The 14,978-nt window shown below is 37.1% G+C and overlaps 1 protein-coding gene across 1 annotated transcript; it reads right to left on the bottom strand.

Moving 5' to 3' along the window:
- Positions 1-4,769: 4,769 nt before the first annotated feature.
- On the bottom strand, positions 4,770-6,971 carry LOC115687777 (WAT1-related protein At5g47470-like). The gene is made up of 7 exons (XM_030613435.2): positions 6,661-6,971; positions 6,523-6,588; positions 6,271-6,387; positions 5,673-5,892; positions 5,386-5,547; positions 5,106-5,257; positions 4,770-5,000 (listed from the first exon to the last, which is right to left on the bottom strand). Exons 1-7 carry the CDS (start codon positions 6,858-6,860, stop codon positions 4,868-4,870), a joined length of 1,050 nt encoding a protein of 349 aa, XP_030469295.2. The 5' UTR covers positions 6,861-6,971; the 3' UTR covers positions 4,770-4,867.
- Between the last annotated feature and the right edge of the window lie 8,007 nt (positions 6,972-14,978).

Genomic DNA, 14,978 nt, shown 5'->3' with positions numbered 1-14,978 from the left:
AAGTTTGTATTATTTTTTCACTAATGGTAAAAGTTCTGGTACTTTTTTTGCGAATTGGCCATGAAAATTCTCAGATGGATGAAGGTGTTAGTACAGACAAACGTCTGAAATCCCTCTTCTTTTTTGCAAGCTTTAATCTTGTTCAATAATTGGTTGTAGCCCACAATTGGACTTGAAAGAATAAAGGAGTGTGGTACTTGTCTTCTACACAACTTGAAATGATCAGCTTTCCTTGCCACTATCATGACAAATGCTATTATCATATCCCATGTTATGGCTCTTTTATTATTTGGTTGTTAGATCTTGAAATTTGTACACTACAACTAATACAACTTTGCCAATCTGAATTTTCATCAATCGACCTGATTAATAATCTGATCATCGTTTTCGATAAACGAGTTTCACGAGCTATCAATCACGGTATTAATTTGAGGTCAACAGATTACTAAGCATCATATGACTGTGATACATCCTTTTGATTTTGTTCCTTTAGCTGTTCATCAGAAACTTGTAGGTAAGTTTTGACCTTATTAGAGATTCAGAAGGTTCAAGGTAATTTAAATAAGAACCCCCTCAATGAAGGAGATAATATTTTTTTCATCTGAAAATTCCCAATTATTGAAAAGCCATTTACAGGAAATAGTTAAAGACAAATTATGAAAACAAATTACTACACAATAAAAGCAGAGATAGAGATGAGTGTCTGATTGCTTAGTTTCACCTCATATGGATTGTCTCATCCTGTGGATCTGCTCTGTCTAATATCTTCACATTTCATTTCACCATAATAAAAACTTATTTTTCCGAATGCTATGTTAAACTTTGCTACTATATGAATAATTATATCCTGTCTTCTTGATTTGCATGTAAATTATTTAATTTCTCCAAAAAGAAACTCCTTAATCAACTGCCAAGCATTAAAGCACAAATGAGGCAAGTGGGGACGATGAAATCACGGACATTGCATGAGAGCCCCTATAGCTTTTTCAATATCTTTCTCTTGCCTCCTATGATTATTGACTCAGCCTATGTGAAAAACCAAGCTTAATCACCATTTTAGTCAATTATAATCATGTTATTAATGTACATATCCTACCATATGTCTCGACTTCTGATCGCCGATAGCAAATCCAAATAGATTCGACCCGTCGGATCCAAAAACGAAAGTAAGGTCAATACGCAAGCTAAGTGGGTCGGATACTTTTGATCCACTTCCGGTAATCACAGCTTGTGTTGTGTCCACATAAATAATACAGCATTAATAGCAACTTAGGGAAATAAAAATGGTTAGGTATACCAATGCATGATCTAGGGAAATGATAGTGGCCCGGTTGTTTCCCTAGCAATTGTTAATGCGATGTTGATCGCACAGCAAAGCTAATTAAGAAATCTCTCAATTTTTGCATCCAATCATGGAGGTTAATTAGTAAATTTTCCCACTAATTTCCAATTATGTAGTTGAAAGTATGCGATGGAGCTATGGAGGAGGCAGAACAAATTTTTGGAAATTTTTCATTAAATTATTCTGGTGAAGGCAATTGGAAAAGTGGCAGTGGCTAAATCGAAACACGTGGCGTGGGGAGACAAAGTCAAAGCATGGTTGGGGTTGGTTGCAACGAAGGGGGAGTGAATGATACGATCGCATGGCATGAGAAATCGAAAGCGGAAGCCACCCACAAATTAAATTTTCCTTTCCTATCTAGACATTATTAAATTTAATATAAGTCACACAAGTTTATAAAGCTGCTTATAAGTTTCCAAGTAATTGTAGTTACTCCTTTTCTTCTTTTCCCTCAAGGAGAATGCGGATGAGTATTCGAGAAAAGTAGCAAAAAAGTCCTATTTAGTACCAGTTTGGTCCTAAACCTTTCAATTGGATCAATTTAGTCCTAAATCTTTTCGCGTTGTGCCAATTGAGTTCATCCGACTAAATTAGATAGAAATTGCTGAAGTGGACGTTGGCCGTCCTACGTGGCATAATTGACATGGGATTTTTAAAATAATTTTTCTTCTTTTTTTTCCTTTCTTTTATTTTCCTTTTCCTTTTGCCGGTGGCTGGTCACCGGTGAGGGCTCTCCTTGCTAGATCTGGCGAGGCTGAACCTCGCCTAGGCCAGGGCAGCCTTGGCCAAGTGAGGCTGACCATTGCCTGTGGCGAGCAAGGGCGACCTTTGCCGGTCATGGCCTGTGGTTGACGACCGGCCACTGGCAAAAAGAAAAGGGAAAGAGAAAAAGAGGAAAAAAAAAGAAGAAAAATTATAACAAATAAAAAAAATTATTAACAAATTATAAAAAAAAATTCCACGTCAGCGCCATCTATACCACGTAAGATGCCCAGCTTCTATGCCAGCAATTTTCGGCCTAAATTGGCCGGATGGACTTAATTGGTAAAACGTGCAAATATTTAAGACTAAATTGGTACAATTGAAAGGTTTATGACTGAATTGATACCACCACAATAATTTTAGGACTTTTTTAGTACTTTTCCCGTGGATCTTAACTATACACTTATCAAACTATTGGCCACTCCCTGCTGTTCCAAACTGGCCGATGATGCTGCACTACAGTCCAATGTCTAGGCAAAATTAGCATACAGGTAAATCCCAAGGTCTTAGCCAGATTGGGGAGATGCCTTAAACTTTTTATCTTTTGAGGTAAAGTCAAAAGAAGAGAGTGACTTGTCCTGAATCGTTTAGTGCAAAGAAGCATGATCAGAACCTTCAGCAGAACAAACATTGACTCCTCTCGAACCCGAATTGTCATTGTCTACATGGCGCTCATGTAAGTCAGCTCCGCGCGAGAAGTCCAATGGCGACGGTGGTCACTCGAAGACTTCGTATTTGAACTCGAACCCATGAATTTTCCGGGGTACAGGTTTGGAATTTCAGGTTTCGAAGCTCCCGTTACTTGCCTGCACATGTTCTGCTGCAAGTTGTTGAAAAGATACACGGGCTTGGCGATGCTTTGGTTTCTGTTAAACAATTAGTGTTTTATATGGTGATTTTTGTCACACAGCCGAAATAGAAAAGGTACACGAGTTTCTCCCCAATTGCATTGCATTTACACAGTGAAATGTCAAGTGTGCCATCAAAATACAGTTTTAAAGCTTATTCAATCCAACTAATCGTCGTAATAGGGAAAATGACACAAATAATATGTGAATTTTGGTCCAATGTGCAGTGCCGTCCCTGGACTTTTAATATGTTCAATGCGATCCCTAAACTGTTGGTAAATATTCGATCTGGTCCTAAACTAAATGAAAATATTTAGTATAAAATCATTATGTTAATTCAATGTTCAATGTGGCTTCCAATCCGTTAAATTTAAACGGTAGACAATAGATAAAAAAGCTGCATGTGGATTATTCAAATAAAATATTCGTCTCAAATCAAGATATAATAGTTTGCGTTTTTTTTTTCCTTTTTCTAAAATAGATGGATAAAAAGATGGATATGTTGCCTTGTCATTTTTTTAAATTCAACCCAACATTTAATAAATCACCTCTTCAACTGACGCCCGATTTGTTGTTTGAGCAAACGAAAGGATTACAACAAACATTTACCAATAATTCAAGGGTCATATTGAATAAATTAAAAATATAGGGACGGCATTACATATCAAATTAAATTTTATGAATTATTTGTGTAATTTTTTCCCTAGGGCATTGTTAGCAATACCCAGGAAATTAATGGCAGCAGAATTTGAAGTCACTTGAGGCAATATGATTGGGGTTGAAAATTTTCCCTGCTTTTTGGCAGGCTGGTGCAGTGCTTTCGGCAGATATGCTGCTTCTTCACCCTTCACGCGACAAAGTTCTGATCAGTTTTTGTATGTTGCATCTCCTGAGTACGGACCATATTCAAATTGGATTAAATTTCTCTCCTGTTTCCCATCATAAGTTGTGCAAGAAATAGATGGAATTGCCAAAAAAAAAAGAAAAGAAAAAAACTGCGTTTGCAGTCAAAGGCCCATCATTAAAAAGTGGCGTGGGAGTTATTTCTTTTAAAAGAAAGATCGATGTCTTGAGCTTTACAGGTGATAGACGAATTCTGCATATGTTGCAACCGGCTACATTATTTCAAATGCCAACAAGGGTTGGTTGATCTAATTCATTTAGGAAATATAGCTTCGTCTTGTAATTTGGTACGATTTCCGATTCAAAAGTGTCCAATCAAATTCCATATCGACGTGGATCGACCCAAACTCGATCATAAATATGACAATTCGACTCATTCGATAAGGATGGGGCTTAGATGAGTTCGTTTATTGGTACGTCGGAACATCGTGAGATAGTTCGGTTCGTATCTACTGTTTGGTGTTACAGCATAGCAGAACTTGTTGGGAGCCAATCCTAAGAGAGGATTGAGTTGGGCCAACTTATCGTGTACATCTAGTCATGCATAGCAAGCGAATATTTATCTTCACTTTTTACTTTTTCCAAGAAGTGCGTGCCTGAACAAAAGTTTCCCTTCTCGAGCATCTTGTCCCGGAATTTCTCTAGGAACGTCTTATATCCTCTGGCCCAATGCCGCGCATGATAACGCCGTGGCCAGACCAACCGGCTTAGCTTATCGGCGTCCCACCCCAGATTCGCAAATCGATCATGTCCGAGATGAATCCAAGCAACGACCCTTATGAATCAGTCCCTCACAAAAGAACAGATTCTTAAGCAACTCTCTGTTAAAGATTCATGAAGGAGGTTACAGTAGAGCAATTGCTGGTACCGAACCACCAATGTCTACAACATGAGGTAGATACATTGACATGCACAGATGGGTTCTGTCACATGCAAGAAGCTGCTCTTTCTTTCTTCAACCAAAATGATGGAGAAAAAAAGATGCTTTCGCGAAAATCCGCATCTGTATTACTCAACTCAAGAGAGGCTTCTCTGCATGCAACCCACTCTCGAAGCAATCTTCTTCATTTGGCTGATAACCCTCTTTCACTTTTGCCCAAAGCACGGAATACAGGCCGGTGAACATGAGGACCATGCCGGCGAGACTGCATTAGCGGCTTGCATCAGCTCAATTCGAACCAACATGCAATTTTAATACGTTTCAGATGAATTCTATGGGGGGCTACTTATTTCAGTGCTATAGATCTCACCTTGGCATGTTGATCGTGTCTCCCAATCTTATGGCTGAGTATATAACCGAGCAGATGGTTGCGATGGGGTTAAACATAGAAGGAAGGACTGCCCCTCTCTTTTTTATGGCCCAACATGTGAAGCCTATGCACGATCCGCCGATGCCACCTCCCTGTGCATTTGAGAATTTCGTGAAGCCCAACGACAAAAGAAAGCGCAGAAACAGAATCGGGCAATGCGTAATGTTTGCATATGTTTCCGAGAAGTATTCAGTGAGAGAAGACCAAAGTTTCATCTCACCAGAAAAGAAAAGGCGACCAACTTGCCGAAGCTCAAAAACGGCCAGCCATTGTCCAATTTGTGGTCTTCAAATAACTGTACAGCTGCAGTCATACTTGCACCAATCAAGGACATGATAGCGCACATTGAGATTGGTGCTGGAAATTCGGCCAAAGCGACTGCCTGTGAAGCCGCGGAAAGCAAATAAGGAGAAAAAGATGAGTGGGCCAATTCGCAATCCTTTTAATTGTCAGAGGATCGAAACAAATGTCCGTCGAAGTAATCAACTGCACTTCAGCAGAATATACCTGCAGGATGGAATTGCTTGATAGGGCAAGGACCGCTGCAATAAGATAGAAGCAACCGATGATCTTTTGTTGGTCGAAAGTCGTATCTCTCGCGAGAGATGAGTGGAAAGCCTCTTCAGCGGCACTACATAGGCTCATTGTGACGGCCCCCGAAACACACAACACCGTGCCTAATATTTTGACTTTGCTGTACAAGCAACTTAACTTAACTTTCTCCAACCTGCATAAGCACGAGCATTTCCAATTGAATAAACACAGAACATGGTAACGGTACCGAAAGCTGCAATATTACTTCACATAGTCGGCCCAACTTTCAATATCCACTAAGCGATCGTGTGCACGCTTAATCCACAAGATTTAATACTGTCTTAGAACTACTTTCTGTGGAATTATTTTGCTCAAAGATGGATTAAATCTATGTTTTGACAAGAACCCGAGTGAGAACAATTTTCGTAGAACATACAGTGAATTGTGATAAAGTGGTATCAGCAGCTCCAGTTAAAGCAACTAAACGAGTAGCCGAAAAACTAATACTGGAATCAGCGCAATTGAAGCGTAAGAGAAAATTGCAAAAGAAACCCCAGGTACAAGGTAGTACCGAGTAATCCATGCGATGACGAAGATAAGCCCAGGAGCAAGGTTCAGCATGGCGGTTGCGATGGCTGGTGAAGTCAATTTAACCCCCTTCACGAACAGAGTTTGGAACAGAGTCACCCTGACCCAGAAACAGAAAGATAGAAAGAAGAAAAATTAAAAGATTCATTAATTTTTTAACCAAAAAAAAAAAAAAGATCATGTAGGTGAAATATGAACTTCAAGTTGACATGCAATCGCAAAGTTGCCAAAATACCCTGAAAAGGAGATGAGAACAAGTTGAACCATCAACCTCAGGCTGAGCTTCTTGGGCCACATGCTCCTGCGACATGAACAACAGGAGATCAAGCATCATTCTCACAAGCGCAAATGCGCACAGAGAGCAAGATGATACCTTTCAAACGAAAAGGCAACGGGGGAGAGAACAAGGAAGGTGGCAAAGGAAGAGAAGTAGACAAAAGTGAGAGGGTTGAGGCCAAGGGACATGAGGTAGCTCAGCATCACTGAGTTGCTCGCATACAAAAATTGAATCACGATCAAACCCCCAATCACTCCCACTTCTTCCACCACCTCTTTGCTCTTGTACCACTCCATTAGTCTCTCTCTGTCGCTCTCCACAACAATAACGAAGAAGAAGAAGAAGCTACAGTAGAAAACTGTTGGTAAAGATGGAAAAAATAAGAACTCCCAGGAGACAATAGCCTCTTTGCTCCTCCGCACAGGATAAATAAAGGGAACAGGAACAACAACCAACTTCATAGTTAAAAGTAAAACCCAGCAAATAAATGGAAAGAAATCAGATGTTTTTTGGTATGTTTTTTTTTTTTTTTGTGATTTGAAGAATCACACAAAAAATCCTCTCTTTAAGAGCTTAATCAACGATAGCTATGGAATATACTACCAATAATGGCTATGAAATTCATTATGGATAAGTGCACTGGAAGTCTTAAAACTTGTCACGAAAGTGCAATTGAGGCCTAAAACTTTCAAAAAGTGCAATCAAGTCCTAAAACTTGTCATGAAAGTGCAATCATGTCCTAAAACTTTCAAAATATACAATTAAGTCCTAAAACTTGTCACGAAAGTGCTATCAAGTCCTAAAACTTTCAAAAAGTATTATCAATGAAAGGACTTGATTGGATCAATTTGACAAGTTTTAGGACTTGATTTCTTTTTTATTAAGTTTTAGAACTCAATTGCACTTTCGTGACAAGTTTTAGGATTTAATTGCACTTTTTGAAAGTTTTAGGACTTAATTGCACTTTTGTAACAAGTTTTAGAACTTCCAATGTACTTATCCAAATTCATTAAGAGCTTAATCAACCTCTCTCTCATCACAACTTTGCAATATTCTCACCTTAAGAGGGACAATAATTTTTAATAGTGTATCATTAGATCAACAAATGACTTGTGTTATTACTCATATAAACCTAATTCATGGTATCGCTAATCACATAGGTTAGATTACTATCACTGTTAATTTCTTCAACAGGCTTACGTTCCATCCCCCTCTATATAGTAAGAGGATCGGCTGAATTCACTTCTGACTTCATATAATCAATGAATATAGTTCTATCTTTAAGCAGTTGCTTTACCACGTCACATCTCAATCAGATATGTCTCTTTTTACCATTGAAAGTTTCATTCTTTACAACGGATCACAATGCCTAGACACAAAGGTAGCGCATGATAACCATTCTGGTTCTGTTCAGAACTGATTTTCTGTTCCCAGAAATAGCTTTGAATCAGAAACTCGTTTGGTAACGCAATTCCATTTTTCTATTTCTGGAACAACTTTTTGTTCCAATACCGATTCTGAACCAGAAATCAAAACCAAAAAAAAGTAGGTTTTCTATTTCTAGACAAAAAATGAGAATCATTTATGAGAGAACTCTTTCTTCAAAACACATGTTCATCTGGAAGTCACGATCTTTGAGGTGGGAAAAAAAAGTAAAAAATCAAAAACTTCAAAACTTCACAGAATGGTTTAAAATATGTGGCTACCCACTTTGAGCGAAATTTAAATTTTTTTTAGGTGCCGAAAAAAATAAAAATAATAAAATAATAAAAAATTTCAAAATTTTACAAAATGGCTTAGAATACCTATGGCCACCCACTTTAAGCGAAATTTAATTTTTTTTAGATGCAAAAAAAATAAAAAATAAAAAAAAAATCTAAAATTTAAAAACTTCACAGAGTGTCTTAGAATACCTGTGGCCACCCAATTTGAGCGAAATTTAATTTTTTTTAGATGTCGAAAAAAATTAAAAAATAGCAAAAAATAAAAAATTTCAAAACTTCACAGAATGGCTTAGAATACCTGCGGCCATCCACTTTGAGCAAAATTTAAATTTTTTTAGGTGCTGAAAAAAATAAAAAATTGCAAAACTTCACAGAATTACTTAGAATACCTATGGCCACCCACTTTGAGCTAAATTTTTTTTTTTTAGGTGCCGAAAAAAATAAAAATAAGCAAAAAATCAAAAATTTCAAAACTTCACAGAATGGCTTAGAATACCATGTGGCACCAACTTTGAATGAAATTTTATTTTTTTTAGGTGCCGAAAAAAAAAAAAAAAATCAAAAATCAAAAATTTCAAAACTTCACAGAATGGCTTAGAATACATGTGGCCATCCACTTTGAGTGAAATTTAATTTTCTTTAGGTGCCGAAAAAAAATTAAAAAATCAAAAATACCATTTGGGCACCTAAAAAAAATTAAATTTCAGTCAAAGTGGGTGGCTAGAGGCATTCTAAGTTATTCTGTGAAGTTTTAAAATTTTTTATTTTTTCATGTTTTTATTTTTTTTTCGGCAACTAAAAAAATTTAAATTTCACTCAAAGTGGGTGGCTACAGATATTCTAAGTCATTCTGTGAAGTTTTGAAATTTTTGATTTTTTGCTTTTTTTGTCACCTCAAAAAATTAAAATTTCACTCAAAGTGGGTGGCCACAGGTATTCTAAGATATTCTGTGAAGTTTTGAAATTTTTGATTTTTTGATTTTTTTGGACACCTTAAAAAATTTAAATTTCACTCAAAGTGGGTGGCCACATGTATTCTAAATTATTTTGTGAAGTTTTGAAATTTTTGATTTTTTTATTTTTTTTGGGCACCTAAAAAAATTTAAATTTCACTAAAAGTGGGTGGCCACATGTATTTTAAGCCATTCTATGAAGTTTTGAAATTTTTGATTTTTTGATTTTTTTTAAAAAAAATTCAACAAATTTCCTATTTTCCCGAAATCTGAATTTTTTTTATTTTTTGGAAATTGTGATGAATTTTTCTAGAATTTTTCAATTTTTTTTGGATTTTCTGAATTTTTTTGAGATTTTTAGGAATTTTTTGGATTTTCTAATTATTTTTATTCCATTTTTAAAAAAATGGAGTTTTGTTCCTGGAAATAGAATTTTGTGTTGTTTATCAAAAGGGTTTTTGTTTCAGGAAATAGAAATTTTGTGCTGTTATCAAACGGGTTTCTGTTCCAGAAATAGAAATTTTTAGTCGTTATCAAACGGGTTTCTTTTCTCAGAAACTCATCCTAGAACCAGAAATAGAAAAATCTATTTCTATTTCAGGAACTCATTCTGAAATAGAATGGTTATCATTCGCTACCAAAAGGTATTAATTTTAAAAAAAAATTCAATTACTCGGCCTCACTTTTAGGTGTGAGTTTGAGAAGATTTTTCTCTTTCCAAAGAACTTGAGTATCTCTCGAATCATCAAGATAAATAATCTCTTCTCCTTCCTTACTAGAGTGTAGGATAATAAACATGTATGGTAGCACCCGAGTCTACCATCCATTCTTTCACATTGGCCACAATATTGGCTTGAGAAATGATCGCAACAATTATTGCATCGAAATCATCTGCTTCCAACCAAATTAATTTTTGATTTAGCAGGATTGTCAATTCGTCCACAATTTTGTTTAGCTGATTTCTAAGTTACAGCACCTCCACCATGGGTGAACACATATCCACTAGTAGATTTAGCATCACTATATCATTTTAATACAGAGGAAAATCTACTATGTATGATGCCATAGTTCATGGTTCCTCGAATAACATGAAAATCCAATCCAAGAACCTCTTACCCAGTGTATTTCTAAATAAAAATTGACGTGTTCCAACAATGGAAATACAAATATTCATGGAACAGGCTTGATTCGATAAAATCACAAATTCATGGAATATGCTTGATTAGATAAACTCAAATTCAAAGAGAAGACACGCGACAAGAATTCACTAAAAACTCACTTACAAGACGTCGAATTTCAAAAATTGGAACGAAAGGATCATGAGCTATGTGTGTTCATTGACTTCAGGTGCCATAACAATGACCGAAAAAACTTGACCTCATTCGTTAACGGTAGCCATATTGCTAAAACACTTTTATATTTAACCTAATCTAGGAATACTTGTTTCTTATAATTTTTTTTTTAAATTATACTCGCTAAAACATTTTATGCAATACAAAGCTAGTGAAAAATTTTTATAATTTTTTTAAAATTGAGGTTCTGTTTGTTTTACGAAAAATGCGACATTTCTAGAAAATATTTTTCATAAAGTCATTATCCAAGAAAATAAAAAATTAATATTTTTTATTTTTTAAATCGAATTTTAATTATTTTTTATTTTATTTTTATTTTTTCTTTTTCCTTTATTTTTGGCCGATCGCCGACGACCGACCACAGTGCAAGGACGAGCTCGCCGGAGGCCGGCGAAGCTCGTTCGTCGATCTGCGAGGACGAGCTCGCCGGAGGCCGCGGCTTCGTTCGTCGATCCGCAAGGACGAGCTCGTCGGAGGCCGGCGGCTCGTTCTCGCCGATCTGGCGAGGCTCCGGCCTCGCCGATGCGGCGAGACTCGAGCTCGCTGGCCTCGGCGAGCTCTACCTCGGGCCTCGGCCGAGGCTCCACCTCGCCAGATCCGGCAGGTAGAGCTCGCCCGAGGCCGGCGAGCTCGAGTCTCGCCAGATCGGCGAGGCTCCACTCGCCACAGTCGGCGAGGCCGGAGCCTCCGTGAGGCCGGCGAGCTCGAGCTTCGCAGCCTCCGGCGAGGTCGTCCCGCCCTGTTGGCGGTCGCCGTGGCCGACCACCTACTGGAATAAAAAAAAAAAAAGAAAAGAAAGAAGAGAAAGAAAAATAAAAGAAAAGGAGAAAAAATAAAAATAATTAAATTTCGATTTTTTTTAAACATCTTTATAAAGAAGAAGAGAGTGTGTGATGGATCAGTGGGTGGGTTGGACATGCCCAAACTCAACCCATTTAATTCCATTTATCTTTAAGCTTTAAAATTTAAAACCCATTTAAGGTTGACTCTTCAAAAATAAATGGGTCATATATGGGTTTAAGACCCATTTTGACACCTCTAGTTAACGGCGGACTTTACCAATTACCATCATCGGGAGAGAATTCACTTATCTGAATTAGTGATATCACCATCCGACAAATCATTTTACTCCACCTCCCCATCAGTGACCTCTTCGTTGACGCTTTCGTCACAATTGCTCTCCATTGGTTTCTCGTTCGTGTTATTGCGCGAACGACAACCAAAGCTCACCCATGGTTTTGCTTGAGAAGACATACAGAAGCATTGTATAAAAATAATGTAGCGAAGAAAATCTGAACATAAAAATGATTCTAAAATTCAAATAAAACAAAAACGACCTGATTATTGGCACTCTTAATTATTCTTAAGATTTGCTGTATAAAACTGTTGGAAAAGATAAAAGAAAAAAAAAGAAGAACAAATGTCTAAGACGTGTAAGCGAAGTACGAAACTCAATGTGACAAGCTCTAACGGTTATCCTTTTAAGATATAACAGATTTTCGTCTTTACTCCGCACAGAATAAATAAAGGAAATAGGAACATAATCCAGCAAATAAATGGATATGTTTTGATCGTGATTTGGAGATTCTTTTACGGTTAATAATACGAGAAACTCCAAATTAGTGCATTTGTGATAAATTTACCCTAGATTAATTTTTTACCACAAATAACCCCAAATCGGTACGCCTGTGATAAATTTATCATAAACTAATTTTTTGACCACCATAAATCACAAATTGATACACTTGTGACAAATTTACTCTCCGTTAAATTGGATTAATACCACAAAAATCATAAATTGGTAAACATGTGTATAACAGAGGGGTAAAATCCAAAACTAGTACACTTATCAACTGCTACGTGTCATCCAATTCACCAATTTGACTGTAAAATTTAACGGAAACTATCGGAGGGTAAATTTGTCAAAGGTGTAACGATTTAGGATTTTTAATGATCAGAAAATTAGCTTGAAATAAATTTACCATAAGCGTATCAGTTTGAAATTTTTCGTCCTAACGATCTTTCTTTTTTATAGGTACTTAGATGAGAGGGTTAAATAAATTAAATCAAACGGTAATAATGATGGGTGTGTCCAAAAACCCTGGCTTCTCTTTTCATGCGTCAAGCTTTTTGAGTGTGTCTTCTACTTATTGCTCCCTGATTACCGGATGATGTTGACGGGACTGCTGGTGTTTTTTGTCCCTCCTACTGTTTTCATCTCCCATTTTGCTTGCGTGTACGTATCCCCGCATCTCTCTCTCGGTTATGTATCTAGATACCAGACAAATTTGGTCTAAAAAATTACAAACTTTGTTTAATCGAAATTTTAACAAGCATCTCAAAACTTTTTTCAAATTCCAATTGGAGTTTTTGACGATCGAGACTAAAAGCTTTTAAAACGGAGGTCGATCGGCATTGGAAAACCAACGACGAATGCATGCTAAAATTTCTGTGTCACATAATACCATCTCGAGGAACTTTCCAACCGATACCAACTTCCTTCAGTGTCGCCATGTAAATTGTAAGCCAACCCATGAAATTATCTTATTATTTCCAAAAAGTTACAGAATAACGAAATATAAAAAAGCAGTCAAAAAGAAATTGTGCACAAGCGAATAAAAATGGCCTTAAATTATTTGAATCTGACAGATCTCAACTCAAGAAGTGTTGGATTTTGGCATCGGTTTTTTTTATTTTTTCCGAACAGACATGTTTTGTTAGGAATTAATTAATTAATTGATTTTTTTGGACAAACAAACATGTCTGTTCATGAGGTTCGGGCCGCTTCGGTTCGAGTGAGCCTTCGCGACTGTTCACGAACCGAACTGGTTCGAGTGAGTCTTTGCTACTGTTCACGAACCGAATGGGAACCGCAAGCGAGTCTTCATTACTCGCAACTCTTCATTTTCGCCATTGATATAACCGAACAGTTTAGTTTGGTCCGGTGAAACTTCATGACATTTATATTCCCGCGAGACATTTTCCCGACGCACTCTAGACATTTTCATTTTTCTGTTTCTTCATCATTGTCATTTTGTGCGATTATTCTGCGAAGTTGCATTCGAAGGTTTCCTTTGAAGAAGTACCGCCTCATAGGAAAGGCGATCCGTTCTATCCTGGGAGGCAATTGTTCAACAACCTTTGGGTACCGGTAAAGGGGACAAATTGTCTTAAGGATACAACGTCAATTCGTTGGGCTCGGATCAATTGTCAAATTCGAATCACTCATTTCAGGTTTGTCGAATAACTTTACTTTATTTTGCACATACAAACACACGTATACTTACAACAAGAAGCAGCACACCCCCTCTTTCATAATTCTCACCCAGTTCCCTATCCAATTCAATTTGGTGCTCGACACGTGTCGAGTTACCGAGTCGGGCGAAAAGGTTCTTACGCTGCCAGATTGTGCTGCTGCCAGGTGTTCCGGTTGTCGGTTCCCGCCGTGCCATCCACCGATTGCTGCTACCTCCTAAATATAGAAACAAACAAAACATTATTATAATTATTCGGGAAAAGTGTTAAAAAAGTCCTAAATTTTTTGTATTAGTGCCAATTTAGTCCTGAACCTTTTTTTTGTGTCAATTCAGTCCTAAACCTTTTGTATTAGTGTCAATTTAGTCTTAAACCTTTTTTTTAATGCCAATTCAGTCCTGAACCTTTTGTATTGGTGCCAATTTAGTCCTAAACATTTTGTCTTTGTGCCAATTCAGTCTTTCCGGCCAATTTTGGTCGGATTTTGCTAACGTGGATGCCGGCCAGCCGGCAGTCGGTCATCGGCGCTGACGTGAACAACTTTTAATAATATTTAATATTTTTAAAATATTATTTAAAAAAGAAAAAATATTAAAATATTATTAAAAGTTGTTCACGTCAGCGCCGGTGACCGGCTGCCAGCTAGCCGGCGTCCACGTCAGCAAAATCCGGCTAAAATTGGCCGGAAGGACTGAATTGGCACAAAGACAAAAGGTTTAGGACTGAATAAACACCAAAAAAATGTTTAGGACTAAATTGGCACAAATGCAAAAGATTTAGGAATGAATTGACACAAAAAAAAGGTTTAGGACTAAATTGGCAACAATGCCAAAGGTTTATGACTTTTTTTATACTTCTCCCATAATTATTCTATCCGCCATACATAAGTTTTTGTGTATGCATGGTTCAGTCGTGTCGGGACGATGGCGAAGCTGATATCTACAAGGATAAAGAGGATCTTTGACATCCCTGAAACGCAGTGACGAGAGAGGATGTTGCAAGTGATGGTTTCGATTACCTTCACAAGTGATGTTTCCATAAGCATTCAAGGCAATATAATCCTAATGTAAAAGCCATCTCATCTAATTTTCAAGCATTAAGATCCGTTTCGGTCGTGAATGAGTATCATA

The sequence above is a fragment of the Syzygium oleosum genome, unplaced genomic scaffold, assembly GCF_021117445.2.
Source record: "Syzygium oleosum isolate NSW1041296 unplaced genomic scaffold, Sole_v2.1 Sole_v2.15, whole genome shotgun sequence".
Classification (NCBI taxonomy): domain Eukaryota; kingdom Viridiplantae; phylum Streptophyta; class Magnoliopsida; order Myrtales; family Myrtaceae; genus Syzygium; species Syzygium oleosum.
Note: the sequence above shows the minus strand (reverse complement) of the source record. Positions and strands in the feature narration are given on the sequence as shown.

Coding starts and splice junctions, on each gene's coding strand:
- LOC115687777 (XM_030613435.2), bottom strand. CDS start 6,860: ATGGAGTGGTACAAGAGCAAAGAGGTGGTGGAAGAAGTGGGAGTGATT. Junction 5,548..5,672: donor CAAGCAATTCCATCCTGCAG/GTATATTCTGCT, acceptor GCGGCTTCACAG/GCAGTCGCTTTGGCCGAATT. Junction 5,001..5,105: donor GACACGATCAACATGCCAAG/GTGAGATCTATA, acceptor CCGCTAATGCAG/TCTCGCCGGCATGGTCCTCA.